The 24,651-nt window shown below is 37.9% G+C and overlaps 1 protein-coding gene across 3 annotated transcripts; it reads left to right on the top strand.

Annotated features, from left to right (window-relative positions):
- Nucleotides 1–422: 422 nt before the first annotated feature.
- On the top strand, nucleotides 423–24,039 carry LOC117228507 (uncharacterized). Of its 3 annotated transcripts, XM_033484298.2 has the most exons (6): nucleotides 423–924; nucleotides 7,845–7,940; nucleotides 19,763–19,987; nucleotides 21,099–21,266; nucleotides 21,343–21,496; nucleotides 22,949–24,039. In XM_033484298.2, the coding sequence occupies exons 2-6, from the start codon at nucleotides 7,885–7,887 to the stop codon at nucleotides 23,585–23,587; spliced, it is 1,242 nt and encodes a 413-aa protein (XP_033340189.2). In that variant the 5' UTR covers nucleotides 423–924; nucleotides 7,845–7,884; the 3' UTR covers nucleotides 23,588–24,039. The 3 variants fall into 3 exon arrangements, with proteins under 3 accessions (XP_033340189.2, XP_033340190.2, XP_076381977.1); XM_033484299.2 differs by lacking the exon at nucleotides 7,845–7,940 and having other exon boundaries at nucleotides 426–924; XM_076525862.1 differs by lacking the exons at nucleotides 423–924; nucleotides 7,845–7,940 and adding an exon at nucleotides 1,231–1,324.
- Nucleotides 24,040–24,651: the final 612 nt, after the last annotated feature.

Raw genomic sequence — 24,651 nt, 5'->3', positions numbered from 1 at the left:
TTATATAAATATTATATTATATAATAATATATATGTTATATTATAATATAATAATATACGTTATAAATTTATATAATTATATAATAATATATATTACATGATATATAATATATAATATATATTTATTATTATATATTAATTTTATTTAATTTAGAACGCCGTATCTTAGCACAGAATCATCTGAGACGACTAATATTTTCGATTTTGGAGCTTCAAAAGATTCTCAGTTTCTAGAAAAACAAACTTTCTCAATGCATCGCACTTGAGAAAAGAAATTATCGCCACAGAAGGCGGGTTTTCCAGGCCGCTGTGCGCTGGATCTGGCGGATCCCGTTTCCACCGAAATGACGAGAATGCTGAAGAAAATTGACGGCACGTACGTATGTTATTTTCGACGGTGTTGATGCGATGCGGTGCAAAAGCCGACGAACCTCGTGGTAGGGAACTGGAACCACAGTTGTTCTAATCTCTTTCGATTGGCATATCGCGAGTTCGACCGCAGTAGTAGTACGCTCGATGACAGCGTGGACGTGCGACGTTGTCTCTTCTCAGCCACCACCTTCTCTTCCGCCGACTTCCGTCTCCTCTCTTGTTTTCACCCTTCTACCCCCTCGCGACCCTTCGATACGCCGGAAACCTTTGGTAAATCGCGCACGGTTCTCGAACGGGCCGTACGTTCGTCGCAACGTTGCAGAAGTATGGACGCCTTCCGTTAGTCGGTGTTTCATTATCTACCTGATGGACGAGCATTGTTTCTCTCTTCGATTGATCTGTGCTTTCGGACGATTTAGCTGAGCCTCCCGGTTAGCATGGACAACGACTCGAACACGCAGCGGAACGTTCGTGTCCAGTGAATTAACGTGGATCGTCTGCGCAGGACGGCCAGGAAAATTGCTTCCTCGTGTTCCCGAAAGATCTCGTAAGGTAAAAGTCTCTGCGATTCGTCGTTTGGTCTTTCCATTCGCCAGACTACGGATCCTCGTTTCGTGATTTTTAAATCGAAAGATTCCACGGTACGTTCCGCGTCTTTACGACGCGCGTTAGTTTCGTTTTTCAGAAATTACGACAAATTTTAGGCATCGCGATTAAGCGAAACGCGATTCTGAGACGCGCATAGTATTTGAAAGTATTTCGAAAATTGTGCACCGTGCATGCTCGTTTGAAATCGAAGATCTTTACTGAAAACTTTCAGCGATACCTGCCGAATTAATGTTAGGAAATTGTCGAGCGTCGAGTCCTGGAGAAGAAGCTTCGCTCGGATTCTACGAGTTTCCACCTACGAAGCGCAGCGAATTCTTTTTTTTTCTCGAAACAATTTTTCGCAGTAAGTTTCCAACATTGCTTCCGCTGGCAGTCGTACACATTTCGATACTCTGCATTCGAGGAAGCCGGTTCGATATCTGAACTATAGTACGAAGATCATGAGTCGAATCGTCGGACTGTCTCTGTCGTTCGCAGCAATACGAAAACGATGGCCGAATTCTTTCGCTTTGTATTTCACAGATCATTTTTCTCGTGAATCTTTTCTGCCTAGAAGAATCATTTTCAACTACATAGATGAACGAATCAGCTATATTTCGAATAAAATATAGTTTTCCGAAACTCCGAGCGAAAGAAATTAGCCGGCATTTTTGCACGTCATCACAATTCCAGCGAGGATCATGAGCAGAGATGTACACTCACGTGACACCGAAAGTGCATTAAGGAGAGAACGTGCATACACAATTTTTCGAAGTATCGCGAGAAGCGCGACGGAAACTATAAATCATTGTTAATCTTTTCGTCTTCCACGATGTTTCCACGGCAGTGTTAATAAGTTTCACGAATGATCTCGCGCGACATTTACCGGCGAATATCGATCGGCCCCGACGGAATTATTTGTATAACGTGAAAAAACGCCGCCCGTTTTACGCGACCGGGTTCGTTTATTATTTTCCAAAGACACCGAAAAACAGAGGAAAAAGTGAACGCGGAATGCCGTGCGGCGGTGCGTCGAGAGAGCCCGAACGAAACAGAGTAAATTGTGGTTTGATTGAACGCGAGAGCGGGCCGCGCTGCAGGAATTTTTTTCAAATTGCTCTTGCTTTCACGGTGAATGAGAACTAAATTGGATCAGCGGGGGGGCGTCGCCGGTGCACCTCTTAATAGAAATGCAGCGGGAGAGGTTAAGGAACACGAACTTTTCCACCAGTCTTATCGAGTGTTTTTTTTTAATCGGAGCTTGTCACTTTGGGATCGGACAAATATCCCGGTGTCTCGGAAGGTTACCGACGTCGATCCTCGCGCCGTGCAAATCGATCTTCACCGGCCGCGAAACAGCCGATCGTCGCTCGACATTTCGCACGAAAGTTCTCGCGAATGATCGTTACTTTGAAAAGTTATCCGCCATTGCAAAATTATACAACGTTCCATCGACCGGCAAAGAAAGCAAAGAATCGCACGCGATTCGATCTTTTTCTTCTTAATTGCCCGGCCGGCCACTGATTACCGGTCTCACGGCGCTCGCGGCCACTAATTGTTTATATACGAATGGTCGTCCGATATAGCTGCATCGCGTCGCGACGTATTTTTAATGGTCCGTGGGCGTGCTTATAAATAGTATGTCGTGCCGATAACCCGTCCTCTCTTTCTCTTTTCTCGGGCCGGTCTCGTCTTGTCCGCGTTCTGATCGCACTCCCGTGACCCTACTACCGTCCTATCGGCGTTGTTACTACCTCGTCTTGTTGCTATTACTGGGGTTGCTTATTGACCCCTATTCCAGATCCTCGGCTTCTTACCACTCGCGATCGTTTCTCGTTACAAAAGCGTCCTCGCGATCCAAAAAACCCGCCTTCGACACTCGCGGCTTCTTGGGCGACGCACGAAATCGATCGCACGATTATTTAGAGTTTAAGGTGCGCTGTGAAATGAAGCGTGAAATAGATTAATTTTCGATACGTCCGAAAACAATCACTTTGTTTCGAATGATTTATTATATGCAAACAAAAAAGATAACAAAATATTTCAAGATTTATAGCAAGCAAGTCGAAACTAAAATATGTTCGATAAGTGGGCCCACTTCGGCCTCGAAACATTTTGCCAAATGATCGATTAGAGAATGAAAGTGACTAAAAGAAATTAATATTTTGCATCACGGCAATCCGTTTGGCATGGATTCGCCTAATTTTGCTTCGATTAAAGAAGCCATTTTCATGGAAAATGCATTATAAGAATATGCATTATAATAAAACTGGCAAATGATCCAAGTAAATTGCCACTTTTACACGGTAACGCATGTCAGCCACTTTTGAAACTATTTTTCTTGACTATCGTGTCGATTCTCTGTAATTCGAGGCGGCAGTGTTCTGGTCCTCGAGCGTAGTTGCGCTAATAAAACTTTCCAATAAGTTCAAGCGCAAGTTACTGTAATTGTCGGTGCAATTGAATTACAACGTGACAGTCGATTAGATTTTATACGACTCGAAAGTATCGTCTAGGCACTCGGCTTCTGATCATTTCAATTGCGCTGGATCGGATGGAATGCGATGATCGAGTCTCGATGAAATATTTTTCGTAAGATCGGTAAACAATTATCCAAATGATTCGAAGCATCGATATAATACAGAAGCGTCGACAGCGTTCACTTTTTGGGGATAAGGCTGGATCGAGATAGACGTTTAGTTAAGCGAGGAAATTAATTTCCAACTATCGTCGCACGACCAACAGTGAACATGATTTTGGATTAATATGTATTAATGAAAACTTTATCTTTATTACACTTTATACTTTATATTTTATACTTTATCTTTATTTTTATTTTTATATTTATTTATAGTAAAATAGTCTACGTTAGATGAAGAGAATTTGATCGAGTCGATCCTTACAGATTTCGAAGCTTGTTTTGAAATACAAGTTTGCGAAGCTACCGATGGAAAGAAAGCGCTGCTTCGGAGACAAAAATCGAATTCATTAATTTCCACAGTATATACTCGACACGCCTGCATTATAGAAACAGTGGCGCGCATCGCGCAAATCTTCCAATTAAAGCTCGCCTAATTTGCCTCCTATTAATGGAGAACCGGCACGATAATAATCTCCGTTATCTGTATTCAAAATTCAACCTACATTTCTGCGTTATTAACAAACCCGATGAATTATTCATCGACGCTGCTAATATCGTTAAATCCTACAATAATTAGTCACGACAATCTAAATATTCTCGCAAATTAAAATACAATTAATAGAGAACAAGTGCTGTTCGACAAATTGGACACAGAAATACGTTTCCGTATATTCGAAGAGCAACGGATCTTTTCACGTTTCATAAGAAATCGCGAAATGCAAAGCGCGCGAGTCTCGATTTTCCAATCTCGCTGAACAAATGACTCGGATTTTTGTGGAACCTCCGAGGTCGCCGGTCGAACTGTCAGATGGTTCCGTAGACAACAAATTAGCCGGTCCGCCGGTAAAAACTCGCATCGAGCCTTTATCTTGATGGAAGCCGCCCTCTTCCAATCCCCCCGAAAACAGATAAAATATCAATTAGCCGTGGCGGCGGTGATTAATAGACAACGGTTAATAATTAAAGGTGATTAATAGTCCGTGGACGGCCGGGAATTCCGTCGACGAAGGCGGCGACAACAACGACGAACGGAGCTCGCGGCGACGTCCTCCGAGCTGCCAATAAGTGGTGGCCGTATTATTAACGCAATTACAATAATCGATCGGTCGACGGAGGTTGCCCGATTCCCCCCGATATAGTCGTCGCCGTTAATAATGCCATTATTACGGTAACACGGTGGCAATGATGTAAGGTGACGTGTGGCAATCTGTCGGGGAAGACGCGGGATGTGTTCCATTCCGTGAGCAAGCGAGCGAAAACGCCTTCGAGTACGGTTGTATGTACACGGAAGGCTTGGCATACCGACGCCCGACGAATACGTCGGCACGTTGAGACGCTGAACGATTAAACGATGACGATTCCACGGGAACAGGGAGGGTGGCAGCCCCGTTCAACCAGCTGACGAAATCCGAAAGCACTGATTTAAGGAGGATCTGTCGTCGTCGCGACGCTCGAATGCCGTGATATTGTTCCCGCACCGGCACCCAGCCGAGATTTCCCGAGATAATGCAACCGGGAACGGTGACACGCTTTGATGAATCGATCGGATCGTAGGTGTCTGCCGAGGGAATCTCCGCTCCGCGTTCTATCCTCCTTTTTTTATGGTGTTCGCCGCTTGATAGAGTGTATCGGATCAACGGATGATTGATTTTTAGGGATGATTGCGCCCCCCTCCCTCCCTCCCGATGTCTGTATGTATGTACTTATTTCATCGGAAGCTTTCGCGCGGGAAATAGCATGCCACGAATTTTGCTTCGCGACCTTTTTGGGTACTCCAATTAACATATTTCATTTTTCTGTGCGCGTAATTTCCCTAATTGACGCTCAGATTGGGCACAAAAGTGGACAATTTGGGAAGAGGAGATACGATTTTTATAGTTACCGATTGTCAACAACTATAAAAACACAAGGCTCGCATAATCGTGTCTCCTCTTCCCAAATCGTCCATTTATTTGAGCCTTGCGGCTCGTTTTTATAGTTATCGGTCGTCAACAATGATAAAAAGGAATCAATTAGGGAGAATTAGGGAGAATTTATTTCATAATTCGGCTGAAACGGTCGAAAGATTTTTCACACGTTGGGCAGATTAGTTTACTGGGAAATGGATGAACAAATTTTTACGGGATTGCAATCGGTTGAAGTGAGCCTAGGATAAATGATTTAAACAATGCGTTACGTAGGTCTCGGTAATTTATTGAAATGTGTCAAAATTTCGGGATTTCCTAATAGGAATAAATAAATATTTTTCTCAATTCAACTAATTGCGATTTCTGAAGACAATCTTGTAGACATTGTCAAGTGAACTGGTCCCTCTGATGTTGAAAAAAAAGATAATATTGTTATGTAAAATAATATATTATATTAAAATAACCTTTTTGTGGCACGTATAATAATAATAATAATAATTGCATCCCCTCTTCCCAAATTGTCCATTTTTGTCGTAGTCTGAGCGCGAATTAGGGAGAAATTACTGTAGTTCTTAGCAGTGAAAACACTTGACATGCAATGCGCATGAAAAATGAGCGATTTCGAAGATAAATGAACGATCCGAGGAAGAGCGAAGAGGTTAAGAAATAAATAAGAAATTGAGAAACGAAGGGAATCTGAAATTTTCAATAATATTTCGAATGTATGGCTCAACCGGGGATCACGCGGCGGGGTTAAAAATGGCGACCCAATCTCGATTCACGGGTTCGCGAGTAATATACTCCCGCAGAGTATACCTTTGAGGAAGTAATCGATCGAGTTTCAATTTCCAATGGCGACCACCGCGTTCGAGCGTGTTCCTCGGCACGGGCAAAGCCTTCGAAGTCCATTGGCATAATAAACTCGAAACGTAACCCGAATTCATCTTTATTAAATGGGAGAATCTGATTTTTTTAAAAACCCTTTCACCAATTCAATCTTCATAATGCAAATCCAACGTAAAGTCGTTTGAACATTTTATTCTGGAAAAAGTAGGAAGACATAAGTCAGCGTCGGATTTTGAGTCATCGCATTTTGGAGAATATGGGTGAATTATTTTAATAATACTGTGTTTTTTTGGCGAATAAAAATCATCTTGCCGTGATTAGGATCCGTCCGAATTTCCCCGGATTTATCCTAGTTTGTAGTGCGCTCGGACAAGAAAAAATAATTTATAATTCGATTTTACTTAACTTGTTAATGAGACTCTTAATGACAGAAATATTTTAACCGTCAAAAACAATAAATGAAATAATCAGTTTTATAACTTTTTCTGTTTATCTTGTTTACTCGCTGTTTACAGAGTTTATAGCATGTGTATGCATAATCTTAAATAAAATACTTGTTCCATAGAACTGTATTGTTCTCATTTATTTCTTGATTGTGTTTCTGATTTATCGAAACTTTTATCTATACGATTCGGTTCGCGATTTTATAAATGGCAATTCTAGAGCCAAGATTGAACAAATTTTCAATCTCAATTATTTTCTTCTTCAACACATCATGTGCGGGAGAGGTATTAATACCTTTCTAAAAATTTAATTTTTTAAGAAAAATCCTCGTTGTATGTTATCAAGATTTTAATAATTTTTCGACAATATTAAATGTATTTCGAGAAGCAGATTTTTCCAGAAATTTCACTGATTCTCCTCCATTAGGCGCGCGAGTAAAGTTCGATCGGTGTACCGCACAAAAAAATGTGTTAATAGTTTCAGCAGTCGATGCTTTTCGATTCGTGTTCGCTTTTGTTCTACCGCGAATCGCGGTTGTCCAATGTTTTGCCATAAATGCTAGAAATATAGGTGCTTCGTTTGAGTGTCCGTCGCTTCGAAATTTCGCGGCAGCGCGGCGCGACGATTAAGAACGCGAATCGAATTCGAGCGTTTCAGCGGCCGCGTTCATATCGGGGGACCGTTTGTATCTAAACAATGCAGACCTATTAATACGATTCCACGTTTTATCATGGCGTCGACGCTTCCTCCTCGAGCTCCCGGGTAAACACGAGCTTGTTATTCGAGGAATATCCCCGTCAGATAGGACGGCAGGTCGTTCTTTCGAGTCGTTGCCGATTTTTCCCATTGATCGCGGCGCCGCGTTAATTATTCATCGTTGTTTTATTCGTGCAAAAGGTTTCCTTGATTTTTAAATAGGCTCCGATCGTCGATTCAAATCGCAGTCGATCGTCGGTTCAGTCTAAATTTGAATATCACGATCGGTTCAAGAACGAATCGTCTGTCTATTTTTACAGCTCATTAAAATATTTTATGGTTCGTTCCAGGGAAAACCTGGGCCATTCGAGTAATGCATGATTGATACTGATGAGCTCACCGCATAAAATGCATTCGGGAGGACTTTGTTTCGTTATCAGTCATAGGTAATTAGGTTACAGTTACTCGTGTCAATACGAATGGTAATTATATTCTAAAATATAAAATATAAATAATATAATATATATATATATATATATATATATATATATATATATATATATATATAAATATAATATATAAATATAATATAATATATTAATATAATATAATATATAAATATAATATATAATATAAGTCGCATGGTAATTATGTTGTAGTTAATTGTCACGTGGTCGCGAATGAACTCGCATTAAATGCGGCCGCTCTAAGATAAACAAACATACAATAACGGCAAGAATAAATTGTATTTACGTCAGAATATTTGCACGTATTGTTAAATCACTGGCGAAAGTGTGTGCACAGAAGTTGTGCAGTAAAAGGTTTCGCAGTTGTCTAGTAAAAAAAAATCCCAAAGTTCGACCAAAACATCTCGTTTTCGCTAGAAGGGCCGAACTCCTCTAACATCCGCCGTGTCCGACAATTCGTGATTAAATCGTGAAACTTTCGGCAAAATTGCGTGTGAAGGTTGCCTTTGAATTGCAACATTCTCCCCTGAATTCTCTATAGTATTGCTACAGTGTTACTGCAAAGCCCTCCGTTCTCGATGGACTTTGTAAACAATTTGCTAGCTTTAATTCCCTTGTCGACCAACTCTCTACGTTCCCGCCAGTTGTTAAGAATAAACCTTCGGGAATACTTGGTTGCACTATCCATTTATATTCCCACGACAGTAGTTGCTTCAAACTGGTGCCTCCGTCCGACAATTTTTCTGGCAACAAATTCGATTATATCTATATTATGGCGCGCCGCCGCGACGATTCTGCAAGTAGAATATTCAAAGCTTTTGCAACCCTCGAGCGTGTTCAAGTTCGACCATTTTCAACCGTCAAATGCTGGAAAATTGTTGTAAATCGGTACGTTTGCGTCGTGGTTTGTTACATTTGTTTGAAATTCGAGATTGCAAGGTGAACATCACCTAATTAAAATTAGGTGAATAAATTTCCATTAAGATTCTATTATAGTTTAAAATTTCTAAATAAAATTTCTATAAATATCTATTACAACTTAAATCTAATATAAAATTCATTATTCTTGATAGTAATCATGTAATTAGAATTACGTGATGTTCACGATGTTTTTTTCTTTTTTAAAGAAACTATGGAGTTTGTATTGTATATTCGTTGCGAAATATATGACAGTACGGAAAATATGTATGTTCTAATTCTAACGATTATTATTCGTATAGCTAGACTGCGGATTTGAATGCAAAATAAAAATTGTCCAAATTAATTGCAAGGAATGTAAACGTTTTTCTTCTTGTAGTAACTTTCATAAATTACGCATAGAATGAAAAGATATCTTCCAATTCTTCGTACGTTTTCATAGTTATTGCATTCGACCTAGATATTCTCGTAAAAATTCATAAATCCCGAAGGCCTGTTTATAACGAGGGCTCTTGCGATCTTCTATTTATTCAATAAATAATCAAACGTCACCCCCTGTTTTCCCATTCCAACTTCATACAGTTATTAGAAACACCGATTCAAAGTAAAATAACGCAGGAGAATTCGAAATACCTTGTTTTCGGCAGACGTGCATAGGATTTGCGACCGATCATGTCACGGTTCTAAAATCGCGCGCGATCGAAGTTGAAACCTCGAGGATTTCTAGGAACCGATCGACGGTGGAAGTTTGTAATCGGAGCCGCGGATTGTTCAGCTCGCGGTAGCCGTGCCACAGCAGAATCATTATGTCATCTAGAGCGGTCAGCGTGACAACGACACCGTTGGCCGAGTCACGTGTCGGCGTTTCCCTGGTCACGTGCGAATTATTCCTGCACAGGTCGACGGGTCCCGGGGAACCTCTTTGATCTCGGTCAACAGGTTTCTCCGTTGTCCATGACGTCGGCTCGTAAATAAGCCGGGTATCGTTCCGCCGTAAATAAATCGTCGCGGATTTCCGGGCGACGAAGGAACACGCGGAAAATGTGCGAGCGATTCGGCGAAACCTGAACCTGAATTTATTATCGCGTTACAGCGACAGCCACGGAACTGGGACAGGCCGTATCTGCGGGTGTTTATGCAAACTCGCATTTTTCGGGGCAAAGTATGAAGAATAGGCGTCACGTAGACTTTCAATAAAATCGTTCATGCAAAATATCTCTTGCGCGCTCGATTTTCGTGCGCGCCGCCGCGACGATTCTGCGAGTAGAATATATTCAAAGCTTTTGCAAACCCTCGAGCCTGTTAAAGTTCGGCCATTTTCAACCGTCAAATGCTGGGAAATTGTTGTAAATCGGTACGTTTGCTCGCGTGGTTTGCGTTACGTTTGTTCGAAACTCGAGATCGGGAGGTGAACATCTAATACTGATTAAAATTAGTATAATGAATATTTATTATAAATTCGAATTATAATAGATCCTTATAAAAAGGATTACAATAATCGAATTCACTCCTATATTTCGAATTAATTACAATCTAAATTTCCATTAAGATTCTATTATATAGTTTAAAATTTCTAAATAAAATTTCTATAAATATCTATTACAACTTAAATCTAATATAAAATTCATTATTCTTAATAGTAATCATCTAATTAGAATTACGTGATGTTCACGATGTTTTTTTTTATAGAAACTATGGAGTTTGTATTATGTAGTAATTATATATATATATATATATATATATTATAAATATATTATTATTTAATTATTATTATGTAGTAATTTGTTCGTTGCGAAATATATGATAGTACGGAAAATATGTATATTCTAATTCCAACGATTTGTAGATTTGGGAATTGCTTTTAATAAGTTACTTTGATTTAGTAAATTTGTTTTGAAATTCCGTCAATTAAATTGCTATCGATCTAGTAGAATTCAGAATTGCTTCTAATAAATAGCTTCGATTTATCGTAAAACGAAGAAAAGAAGGATAATATTCTCGAATCTGCAAAATTGTTGACGACCGTATAAGTCCAAAATTGATAAATTATTGGGACTGCGTGGTACTACAATACAATAGATTTTGCGGACTAGATTGATCTGAATTCGATTACGACGTGTGAGCAGCAAATCGCCGATCGTAATTGAATGTAGATTGTTCCATTTGCTACGGTGTTGTGGTTTTATGGCTGACTGTAGTGTCATTCCTGATTATAGATAGCTGTAATTGGTAATTACGCTAACTCAGGCACAGCGGGCATCGTCGCGGGCAAGCAAGATGGCCGCTTTAATTTTTGGTCGCATTAACTTCTATATATAATTATCATATTGTAAAAGTAAATAGCTAATTACAGCCAGAATTTCGTGCTGCCGTTTGCTCAATTTGCTAATTACCAATACGATTATATATATGTAATACGATTTTCTTGTCAAATAAAGTTTACTATTTAATTTATTTAATCATTAAGCATTCACGTGCTGATCGATGTAAACATATTTGCGCGTAATTTGAAATCTTCAAGTAGATCTATATAGTTGCACAGAATAATATATAATAAATAATAAATAATTTTATTAGTATAATATTCAGTATAATTCAGTATAATGAATAATTTTTCTAATAAATCTTATGGCAGATGAAGTATTCGATTAAGCAATAAACAATCCTCACAATGAAATACATAGCAATAGAATGTTCTCTTTTTGTGTTATCGACTTAGAGCATTTGCAATAACTTTCTCGCGAAGGTCGACCGTATATTGTGAGGAGTAACTTATACGGTGTTATATTAGAGTGCTTGGAATGCTCGGGGCCATTGTATTAGATCATTGTACATTATAGCATAATAATTTGTTCACAATCGTCGTTGCAATAAGATTCTTTATTTTAGCGTGGGCGCATTAACTGCAAGGTCAGCAGCGACCCCATGACTTACAATTAATTATAGGTATAGTAAAGGCTTACATTGCAAATTATAATTACCATTTATATTGGCACGAGTATCTATAACAGAAAGTTACAAACGAGTAATATCGATTCATGGTACGAGACGTTCACTGTAATTTTATGTTTCATGTTTCAACAGTAGTTGTTGCCAGGTCGTTGTGTATTGTGTCGTTAGAGAGACATACCATGGATTACTGTATTATGTTACGAAGAGCTCTTTTTTTTAATTAAAATCTTTGCAAGATCTCTAAGTTCGAGATCGAACAAATGTATCAGCGAAATTACTTACAAAACGGATGATATTATTTAGAAGAGAATTGTCGAGCTACTCTTAGATGCGGCTCAATTAAAAAGCTTGTTAACAGGCTTCCGATATGAGTAAAGCGTTAAACGGCGTTCAAATATGTTTTAGAAGGATGACTGTGTCTCTGAAGTTTGAACTCTGCTAGAAGTATCGTCGATGTGTTTTCAGACTAATGGACACAATTGCAATTACGTACAATTAATTATACGTGAAGGCTTACATTGCAAATCATAATTACCATTTATATTGGCGCGAATGTCTATAACAGAAAGTTACAACGAGTAATATAGATCACTGTATTATGTTACGAAGAGCTCCTTTTTTTTACTAAAATCTTTGCAAGATCTCTAAGTTCGAGATCGATCAAATGTACCAGCGAAATTACTTATAAAACGGATGATATTATTTAGAAGAGAATTGTCGAGCTACTCTTAGATGCGGCTCAATCGTTAAAAAGCTTGTTAACAGGCTCCCGATATGAGTAAAGTGTTAAACGGCGTTCAAATATGTTTTAGAAGGATGACTGTGTCTCTGAAGTTTGAACTCTGCTAGAAGTATCGTCGATGTGTTTTCAGACTAATGGACACAATTGCAATTACGTACAATTAATTATACTTGAAGGCTTACATTGCAAATTATAATTACCATTTATATTGGCGCGAATATCTATAACAGAAAGTTACAACGAGTAATATAGATCACTGTATTATGTTACGAAGAGCTCCTTTTTTTACTAAAATCTTTGTAAGATCTCTAAGTTCGAAAGCGATCAAATGTACCAGCGAAATTACTTATAAAACGGATGATATTATTTAGAAGAGAATTGTCGAGCTACTCTTAGATGCGGCTCAATCGTTAAAAAGCTTGTTAACAGGCTCCCGATATGAGTAAAGTGTTAAACGGCGTTCAAATATGTTTTAGAAGGATGACTGTGTCTCTGAAGTTTGAACTCTGCTAGAAGTATCGTCGATGTGTTTTCAGACTAATGGACACAATTGCAATTACGTACAATTAATTATACTTGAAGGCTTACATTGCAAATTATAATTACCATTTATATTGGCGCGAATATCTATAACAGAAAGTTACAACGAGTAATATAGATCACTGTATTATGTTACGAAGAGCTCCTTTTTTTACTAAAATCTTTGTAAGATCTCTAAGTTCGAAAGCGATCAAATGTACCAGCGAAATTACTTATAAAACGGATGATATTATTTAGAAGAGAATTGTCGAGCTACTCTTAGATGCGGCTCAATCGTTAAAAAGCTTGTTAACAGGCTTCCGATATGAGTAAAGTGTTAAACGGCGTTCAAATATGTTTTAGAAGGATGACTGTGTCTCTGAAGTTTGAACTCTGCTAGAAGTATCGTCGATGTGTTTTCAGACTAATGGACACAATTGCAATTACGTACAATTAATTATACTTGAAAGCTTACATTGCAAATTATAATTACCATTTATATTGGCGCGAATGTCTATAACAGAAAGTTACAACGAGTAATATAGATCACTGTATTATGTTACGAAGAGCTCCTTTTTTTTACTAAAATCTTTGCAAGATCTCTAAGTTCGAGAGCGATCAAATGTACCAGCGAAATTACTTATAAAACGGATGATATTATTTAGAAGAGAATTGTCGAGCTACTCTTAGATGCGGCTCAATCGTTAAAAAGCTTGTTAACAGGCTTCCGATATGAGTAAAGCGTTAAAAGACGTTCAAATATGATTTAGAAGGATGGCTGTGTCTCTGAAGTTTGAACTCTGCTAGAAGTATCGTCGATGTGTTTTCAGACTAATGGACACAATTGCAATTACGTACAATTAATTATACGTGAAGGCTTACATTGCAAATTATAATTACCATTTATATTGGCGCGAATGTCTATAACAGAAAGTTACAACGAGTAATATAGATCACTGTATTATGTTACGAAGAGCTCTTTTTTTTATTAAAATCTTTGCAAGATCTCTAAGTTCGAGAGCGATCAAATGTGTATCAGCGAAATTACTTATAGCAAAAGTACATTATTCTCGCGTCGACCAAATAGCGTCTAGCTCGTCGAAACGTCGAGCGTTTAACGATGGGTACAACGGTCGGAAAAATCGCGGGCCCACGGCTGATATATTTGTTCTCTATCCGTCGCGTCGTCCGCGCTCGGAATCAATCGTATTTACCCCATTTAACATTTAAAAGGGGTCAGCGTTGCGTGTCGATGGAACGGTTTGTTTTCCACCCATTTTCCTACGATCTATCTGCGCTGTACCACTTTGGCCCGCGATAACGGGCGAATTATCATTGTTAACTCGCTATTAGCGGTGTCGTTACATTCCCCGTATCGTCTAGCCCGCGTTTATTTAAACACTGGCCGGCCGTCGCGTCGTTTAATTGCCGGAATTAATAAACCATCGGTACAGAACGAACGGCCCCACCCCCGCCTCGCTCGACTTTAATTATTTATTATATAAGTGGAGAGCGGCGATGACGCGGCCGCCCGTTCGCCAAACTGTCGATTAAAAATCGCTCAAACAGCCCGGCGAAACTAATCGGCGCGGTGGCGCGGCGCGAGCCTGAATTCATTTTCCGGTTCTGCGCGCCCGATTTCTGTTTATTATAAACGGCGGAACGTTAAATAATCCCGTGTGTGTAACCGGGCGCCGTTTAATCGACGGTTAACCGATTTTCCATGGAGAATTAGCCGCGCCCGCCGACTCGTGAATTTTTGCTGCATTATAGGCTTGAAAGTTTGATTAATGGCCCCCCGATCTAACGATTTGTAGCCCCGGACACTGACAGATCCATTTCCGCGACTTCGAACATCCCGTTCCCACCGAGTTTCGCTTGATATTATTTCAGATTGCTCTGTCCAACATCAATTCTACTTTTCGACAGCCACTGGACAATTCTTACAAAAGTTTCGGAATTTTTTTCCGCTCTCGCCGGAAAAGCTGCGCGGATGATTCATGCGTAGAACGATTCTGTAGACACTCACGAGCAAAACGGTTATATTTTTCAGTTAGGATATAAACGTTCAAGCGTGCTTAAACAATTTTCAACCTTTTAGCGCCGACCGAATGAGTTCAGCGAGAAGTAGAAATGTTTGACGTAGAGTTTCGTAAAGCTTCAGAAATAGGTTACAGAAATTTTGTGGAACTTGATAAGGAGAAAGCAAGGTTTGGAATAAATGGGTACTTTCTGTTGCGAGGTAGTTTTTTAGGTACTTCTCCAATAAATGTTTTCGCTGAACAGATATTATATGTTCATTGAACAATTTCATGGAAACCAAATTCTTTTGAAAGGTTCCTGCGAAATGAATAAAGCACTGAACTATCGTAAGCTGAATTTTTTTTAACAATATACTAATTTTTGGTTTATAATCAGAATAACTATTTAATATCGTTATAACATAATTCATCGGATAATATTTAGCTTTCGTTTTTCAATTTCATTGATTCCAGGGAAACCAAAACATTTATTTTCAATATTTTATTAATTTCAGTTAAACCAAAACTTCTAATCATTATAATATGAGCACATTTTTTTCAAATAGTAACACATGTAATACGTGTATGCCGATGTAGCTTATGAAAAAATTCCGGAGCTTCTTATAACTGTTTTCTCAGAACAGATAAGATAAAAGTTACAATCAGAACCGATTAAAAATTTTAACAATTTCATTCCAGCCCCGGTTTTCGGATGTTTCATTTCAATCAGGAAATGCGAGACGAAATTTGGATGACCTACAGTTTGATTCTATTACAGGGTGTCCCAAAATTATGGTACTTTCGGGAAATGAGGGATTCCTGAAGTCGTTTGATGTTTTGTTTACGAGTTATTGACGAGAAACAGTGACCAATAAGAGACAAAATCAGCTGGCGCGAGACGGCCGCCTTGCGCCAGCTTCTCATTGGTCAGTGTTTTTCGTGAACAACTCGTAAACAAAACCGCGGTTTGCATTTTCGCAAAGAAAAAAGTTGCTTCGAATTACCTTAGGAACCCCCCATTACCATATTGCGAGACATTTTCGAGACATCCTGCAGAATAAACTAGAATAGAGTACGTTAACAGTTCTCATTGGTCAGTGTTTTTCGTGAACAACTCGTAAACAAAACCGCGGTTTGCATTTTCGCAAGGAAAAAAGTTGCTTCGAATTACCTTAGGAACCCCCCATTACCATATTGCGAGACATTTTCGAGACATCCTGCAGAATAAACTAGAATAGAATATGTTAGCAGTTCTCATTGGTCAGCGTTTTTCGTTAACAACTCGTAAACAAAACCGCGGTTTGCATTTTCGCAAAGAAAAAAGTTGCTTCGAATTACCTTAGGAACCCCCCATTACCATATTGCGAGACATTTTCGAGACATCCTGCAGAATAAACTAGAATAGAATATGTTAGCAGTTCTCATTGGTCAGTGTTTTTCGTGAACAACTCGTAAACAAAATCGCGGTTTGCATTTTCGCAAAGAAAAAAGTTGCTTCGAATTACCTTAGGAACCCCCCATTACCATATTGCGAGGCATTTTCGGGACATCCTGCAGAATAAACTAGAATAGAGTACGTTAACAGTTCTCATTGGTCAGTGTTTTTCGTGAACAACTCGTAAACAAAACCGCGGTTTGCATTTTCGCAAGGAAAAAAGTTGCTTCGAATTACCTTAGGAACCCCCCATTACCATATTGCGAGACATTTTCGAGACATCCTGCAGAATAAACTAGAATAGAATATGTTAGCAGTTCTCATTGGTCAGCGTTTTTCGTTAACAACTCGTAAACAAAACCGCGGTTTGCATTTTCGCAAAGAAAAAAGTTGCTTCGAATTACCTTAGGAACCCCCCATTACCATATTGCGAGACATTTTCGAGACATCCTGCAGAATAAACTAGAATAGAATATGTTAGCAGTTCTCATTGGTCAGTGTTTTTCGTGAACAACTCGTAAACAAAATCGCGGTTTGCATTTTCGCAAAGAAAAAAGTTGCTTCGAATTACCTTAGGAACCCCCCATTACCATATTGCGAGGCATTTTCGGGACATCCTGCAGAATAAACTAGAATAGAGTACGTTAACAGTTCTCATTGGTCAGTGTTTTTCGTGAACAACTCGTAAACAAAACCGCGGTTTGCATTTTCGCAAGGAAAAAAGTTGCTTCGAATTACCTTAGGAACCCTCCATTACCATATTGCGAGACATTTTCGAGACATCCTGCAGAATAAACTAGAATAGAGTACGTTAACAGTTCTCATTGGTCAGTGTTTTTCGTGAACAACTCGTAAACAAAACCGCGGTTTGCATTTTCGCAAAGAAAAAAGTTGCTTCGAATTACCTTAGGAACCCCCCATTACCATATTGCGAGACATTTTCGAGACATCCTGCAGAATAAACTAGAATAGAGTATGTTAACAGTTCCCATTGGTCAGTGTTTTTCGTGAACAACTCGTAAACAAAACCGCGGTTTGCATTTTCGCTAAGGAAAAAGTTCAACTTCAAATAACCTCAGGAATTCCTCGTTTCCCGGAATTACCATAATATTCGGACACCCTTTACATAGAAACTTTCTATTAGAATGTCGTCGTCGGAGAAGAAGTAAGTTTTTTTCAGCGATCCGATGCGCACAGGTAATAGCGGCGAACTGCGAACGCGAAGTTTTAATTTTCTTGCTGCGGGGCCGAGCTAAGAAAGTGGTGCAAAGGCCATTGAAAGGACCAGGTGTTACCGGCATTCAAAAACGTTTCCCGTCGCCGGGTCGCGAAAGCGTCGTGAATTTCTTCGGAATTCGTCGGCCTGCATTTGACCCTGGCTTCGTCACCATTCACTCGGTCGTCACGGTTTACGAGGGAATTCTCGCGAAACGCGTCATCATCCCGTAACGAGGTTCTTTCGGATCTTCGGGGTTCTTTGATCTCGAAAAGATTGCCGGCTCCGACTCCGTCGCCGGAAGAAAACTCCGCCTTTCAATTTCGAGATGGAATTAAAATCAGCGTTACAGTTTTTCTCGGCGCAGTCTTCGTCTTCGCGCGGCTCCGTGCGCCACGATTTCGTGGAACTTCGTCCTCGTAGAACGACGAGTCTGCTTCGAAATTGCAATACAATTAAGGATGAGAAAAGGGACGGTGAAATGTTCTGCTAGTGTGGTTTTCAGTCGGTTCATTCGTGACCTGTGTTACTTGTTCTTAACGCGTTGGGCGATACTTATTATTATTATTTGTTTTGTATATTTTGTATATTTTATATATTCTTTTGTATATTTTGTTTATTTTGTATATTTTAAATTTGTATTATTATATATATTTGTATATTCGCTGAATACAAATTAAGAATGTGTTCTGAAATTCTTTAAATACTTTTTCAGTTTCGTATTTGATTTATTCGTGTTTTCGTCATAAATGCATAAAACCCGCGTAATAGTAAATAATAGTGAATAGTAATATATACAGTACGATAGTGAAGAATAGTAAATTTTAATAGTAATAATAGTAAATTTTACATATCTAGTTTCGGTTTGAATAATCAAATGATTTTGATATTGTTGGTATTCGGTATTTAACGCGCAGATATTTATTGAAAATTTCAGTTTTTCCACGGTTTTTAGCTTCAACGCGAGAAATTTTAAGAAAATTGTACTTATCGAAGTAGTAAATGTGCTCTTTTTACCGCCACGGTACGAAGTAGCTTCGCTTCGAAAGAAGATCAAATCTCGTTATATAGAAATCCGGTATTCGAGATGTTAATTCGTATTTATAGCCCGGCAGTTCCACGTGAATTCCAAAGATTCAAATTCGCTTGCTTAATAACGAAATTTATTAGAAAACTGAATTATTGCTGATGGAAACATCTCTGGAAACGCTCCAATTACTGTTCTCGTTATGAAAGTGTACTGTAATTTCACTACAATTAAGAAACCGTGAAATTAAGCGTCAAGACGGGGAAACTTGCGCTGCTGCAGGAACTGATCTTAAATTCGTATTCAGCACCGCGAGCGTTCAGTTTTCCTCGAAATCTTCGGGAGCCTTTGAGTTTTTTCTGTTTCTAATGATTCGAGAACTGTGTTATGATTTTCATTTCCTCGAAAGATCGAATTAACGAACTTAATAAAATCTTAATAAAAAATCACATCTCTATATTTCTATATTAGAAATAATATAAAATAGAAATATATATATATATATATATATATATATATATATAATATAGTAATATATAATATAGTAACATATAATATAGTAACATATAATATAGTAATATATAATATAGTAATATATAATATAGTAATATATAATATATAATATATATATAATATAATATATAATATATATAATATATATACATATATATAATATAGATATTTTTTGGTCCTTGTTTAAATATTAGTAAAAGTGTAAAAGTTGCTTTTAGCTTACAATTATTTACAAATAAATACAATACAAATATCATATTTTGTTAAGTTTTCATTTGGACATCAGCGACAATGTAAAAATTATATTTTCAGTGTATAATTATGCGTACCACTGTATTTTACGCTTTATATTTTGTAGGACACGTTTGATAGAACAGAACTGTTCAGAATATTCTCGTTTCTGAAACCTTCGATGCAGGTCTAACATAGTATCTAACGAATGATCGTCACTATTGCAGACGTTTTTGTGGATGCAAGGCACTCGTTCACCAGACAATGGAAATGAGCCCGGGCTATTTTGTCGGGGCATTTGTGCTGTTTATCCTGATGCTCTCAACCACCCAAGCTTTCCCACGCAATAAGGAAGGTTCCTCGAATAGAAACAACTCGACCGACGAATCGGATTCCAAAGAGCTCCAGTGCCTTTTCGTAGACAATAAACTACCGATTTGCCGTTCAAGACGGTAATTACTCTCCTCTCTGGCATCTTACTCTTTAGCAGCTTTCACTAGTTTACACCATATTTGTGATGTCTACGAAATGAAATGAAATGTTTTGATGTTACGCTTGTGCAAGTTTTGTTTAGAAATATACCGAAATCAAATTTTACAGAAATATTTGCTATCTGCTTCGTTGGTGCATACAAAATGTCGGATTTTTATTACGTGTACGTAAATGTTTGTCCCACTGTTTATAGTCTTGTTTTATTATTATAAATTTTTGTTTTATTATTATAGTCTAGTTTTTTATAGTCTTACCGTGTATTGCCATAAATAATCTCTTCAGAATTCTGTATTTTCGTCATTGATTTTCTGTTTCGCGCGAATATGATATTCGGCGGATTTTCTCGCGATTTTTTCAACAAATGAATTACAGTATGAAATTTTGCAACATCCGCCCTATTCACCGGATCTATCGTCAATAGATTTTCATTTTCATTTCTGTCGTTTCGAGCTCATCCAAAAGATCTTCGCAAACCAAGATAGCATTAAAAAATCTCCATAGCCGAGTTTATTCATTCAAAAGACCAGAATTTAAACAAAAAAAAAATGGTATTTATACGTTAAAAACTCGTTGGGAAAAGTGTATCGAAGCAAATAGATCGTATCTTGAATAAATAAACATTTGTTTTTTGAAAATATGAAGTTTTTACTATTCATTTAAAAATTCGACATTTCGTATGCAGTAATGTAATAATTAAGTATACCTAATAATTAATAAGTTCAAGCAAATAATACTTTGTATCGACCTAGATCTAAATTGAATTATAATTTCCAAAATAATTGTCGCTCTCTAATTCGCGCTCAGATCGCGCACAAAAAAAAGTGAACAATTTGGAAAGAGGAGATACGATTATTCGAGACCTGCGGCTCGTTTTTATAGTCACCGATTGTCAACAATGATAAGGACGAGGATGGGCTCCGACAATCGTATCTGCTCTTCCCAAAATCGTCCATTTTTGGTGCGCAACTTGAGCTCGAATTAAGGAGAAATTCCTGTAAAACTTGCAAATTGGGAAATTTAATATCGATCGTTGCGAGTTGCATAATTATGAAATATCTGTTCTATTTACAGATGGTCGAATTCGAATGGAGATTCTGCGAACGATCGAACAAAAACCGTCTTCGAATCACTCGTTGACAAAATCAGCGTGCCGCAGAAGAAAGATATCGTCGAGATAACAGCGGACACGCGTATCGTGGTCCACGCGTTCAAAGATTGCCTTCTCATGGAGCCTGATAGGTACATTTCCAATTCTTCTATTCCGTTCGATGAAATGTTCATTTTCTGTTGGATACATAGTCGAAGTTTTCGACAGATTGCGCTACTTGATGCCGTTCTGTGAGGATGTTATTCAACCTCATGACTTCGATCGAATCGTCCGTGTAGAGCTGTTTGAACCGTTCGTTATAGAGGACTTGATAGAGCCGCCATATATATTTCCTGATCGACCAAAGCGTTCCAAGGCAAACGTATGTAAGAATTCAGTATAATAAACCATTTCTTTCACATAAGTAGATCGGGGATTTTTATACGAAATGAAAATTGTATATACCAATTGTAAGAAATGTAAGTCGAATAGAAGCGCGATTTCTCTTTTAACGGTTGTAGTAAATTGAAAATAATGTAACTTAACTTAATGTAACTAATCTTTAAATTCCCGGGCTAATCCGCAGTCTAGAGATAAATATAATAATAATAATAATAATAATAATGAATTTGTTCAATTATAAATAATTTCTTATACAATTTTATAATGATAGTGTAAATTGATTGGCACCTTTCTCGCCCTCAATAATTTTCCTAATATAGAACGAGATTAAAATATTGATTCTATTTAGAAGAAATGACATTTCTTATTTGAAAAAGAACATTCATATCTCGTAGTTAGTAAATTATTATTATTAATTTAATTACTATTACTACTATTATATATATTATATATATTATATATTATTATATATTATTATTATATATTTATATATAATTTATAATTATATTTATATATTTATATATATTATTATCATATTACTATTACATATATTTATAATAGTAAGTTATAATTATTAATTAATTAACATAAATTATAACTTTAATTATAACTATTCATAATAGCAATTATTAATAATATTATTAATTATTATTAGTAGTAGTACGAAACCTTCATCATGAATCGAGCTCGTTGTTATAACGCAAAGAGTGAAATGTGAATCAATTCTTTAATTTCATTTTACTTTTGAAGCGTTTGCATCATTTCAAATAAGTCGACAGGATGCCCGCCCTTTCTATAAGGCTTATGGCAAACAAGGCAACTCAAGAAAATATTTCCTTGCAATTTAACCCTTAACCGCGATCACGGAATCTGACAGACACTACTTATTAATGCGTTTCCTTCTCTTTGCAAGTTCAACTTTCCCGTGTGCGTATACATACTTAATTTCTATGCAAAGTTTAATTTTGCATTAACGTTACAAACAATATACATTCCAGCGAAAGTCTGACAGACTCCGTATTGCCTGTATCACTGTCAGAAATTCGGCTGTCCGCAGAAAAGGGTTAAGGAATTTTTCCGCAAAAGAAACACGTAAAAATCAATATGTTATATAGTTATAAACATAATATAAATATATATAATATAAATCAATATGTTATATATATATATATATAGCGTCAATTGTACAAAACTGCAGCTAAATATATATATATAGTAATAGTAATATATATATATATATATATATATATATATATATATATATATATATATAATAGTAATGTTATAGTATATATTACTATAATAGTAATAGTAATATATATATATATATATATATATATATATATATAATCAAGATCGCGCAGAAGCTGTTGTTCACCGAACAGACATTTTGTCCCAGAATTTTCTTTCCATCGTCGCGTTTCCGTTTCAGAGGAGGCGTCGCATCCCGATAGGAAAGGATCAGGACCGCGCGAACGATCCCGCGAAACCGTCCAAGGAAACGACGCCGATCGTCGCCGGCACGACCGAGTCGTCCTCGAACACGCTCGTTCCCCGCAGCCGGACGAAACCCGCGGAAACAATGGACACCGACGGCCAAATAATCGTGGCATCCTCGTCCGAGTGGAAATCGTCGCCCGCCTCGGCGACCGCCCAATACACGATCTGCAAGACAGGCGTCCAGGATAGGTGTAAAGCGGAATCGCGGGGTGGAAGGCCGCGCGGTTTCGGCCGGAAGTTTTTCGACGGTCTGGATCGCCGCTGGAAGATGATCGTCGTGGACAGGAGGAGGCGGATCCTGCAGGAAGTAAAGCGCCCGCCCGCGAGCCCGGCAATTCCGACAACTCCGAGCCCGTCGAATCTGCCGACGTTGACCGGAGAGTTCGTCTTAAGGAGCTCGGCTAACGAGCTGGCTAGTCGCGGCGATTCCAACGATTTTTTTGAGTCCGTCGCGCAAGGGGAGGAGAATATCGATGGGATCGCGAGAGAGCCAAACGAGCCGCTGGCTTTGCCGGAAGTAATCGCGAAGAAGCCGAAGAGGAAAAGGGAGACCGAAGTAACCGGTCATTAGATATTTCACAAGGTCAGCGATGGACAATTTTCGTTTGTTCGTTACAGCGCCGCGCTGGGAGAGACCGTTTTCTCCAACGATTTGCGAACGCGATATCGATTCCGATTGAGACGCACGTCGAGATAAATGCCCCTGTCGCGAAAGCTGCGCTTTGAGAGTTCAAGTGTCTCAATCTTTAACTTTGAAGAATATGGTAGTCTCAGTTGTCGTAGAGGTACTACTAGAGGTACTCGAGAGACGACGCGTCGTCTGAACGGACATAATTTTTGAATCGCGAACGTAAGCTCCATATGTGATACGTACGTTAAGATGTAGCTAGATTTTGTAGATAACTATTGTTAGGTGTACATTAGGCGCAATGTTAAATTAAGGATCACTGTTATACGTCTGCCAACATCATCAGATTGTGTTCCTGCTGAAATTTTAATAAATGTTGATCTTATTTTACGAAATCTCGAAATCGCTTCTATCTTCCGACCGTTCTCACATTATTATCATATGAAATTAAAATGGGAGGGGGAGGGGAGGCGGATAAAGGTCTTTAACCTATATATATATTATTATTATATACCTATATATTATTATTATTATTATTATTATATACCTATATATTATTATTATTATTATTATTATTATTATAGTCTTAAACCTATTATAAAAAATAGAAGACATAATTCACTTAGACATATTGTTACATTTATTATAGCGTGTGTTTAAATTAATGAAAGACTCCCACGGAAGAGATACGGAGGATATACGGTAGGTTTAGCGTTGAATATAATTAATTTGAAGTAACTTATCGAATATTAAAGTGACAAGAGAGCCTGCAAAAACCTAGATGAGAACCGTTCCGCTGATTTATCGCAGACAAACTAAACTAAGCACAAATCGTTCCCTGTATTTCTTAAATTCGCACATGTCAAGAATACACAAAGATCCGCAGTCTAGTATTATAAGTATTGTTGGATTGTTATAATATTGTTAAGATTCGGTTTTAGAAGATTGCACGCTACAAAATATGTTACATTTTCTTACTTCTACAAAATACCGCAGCATCTGGGCCG

The sequence above is a fragment of the Megalopta genalis genome, chromosome 13 (assembly GCF_051020955.1).
Source record: "Megalopta genalis isolate 19385.01 chromosome 13, iyMegGena1_principal, whole genome shotgun sequence".
Lineage (NCBI taxonomy): Eukaryota > Metazoa > Arthropoda > Insecta > Hymenoptera > Halictidae > Megalopta > Megalopta genalis.
This window is presented reverse-complemented; position numbering and strand designations above follow the sequence as displayed.

Coding starts and splice junctions, on each gene's coding strand:
- LOC117228507 (XM_033484298.2), top strand. CDS start 7,885: ATGAGCTCACCGCATAAAATGCATTCGGGAGGACTTTGTTTCGTTATC. Junction 21,267..21,342: donor CTTCTCATGGAGCCTGATAG/GTACATTTCCAA, acceptor AGTTTTCGACAG/ATTGCGCTACTTGATGCCGT. Junction 21,497..22,948: donor CAAAGCGTTCCAAGGCAAAC/GTATGTAAGAAT, acceptor TTTCCGTTTCAG/AGGAGGCGTCGCATCCCGAT.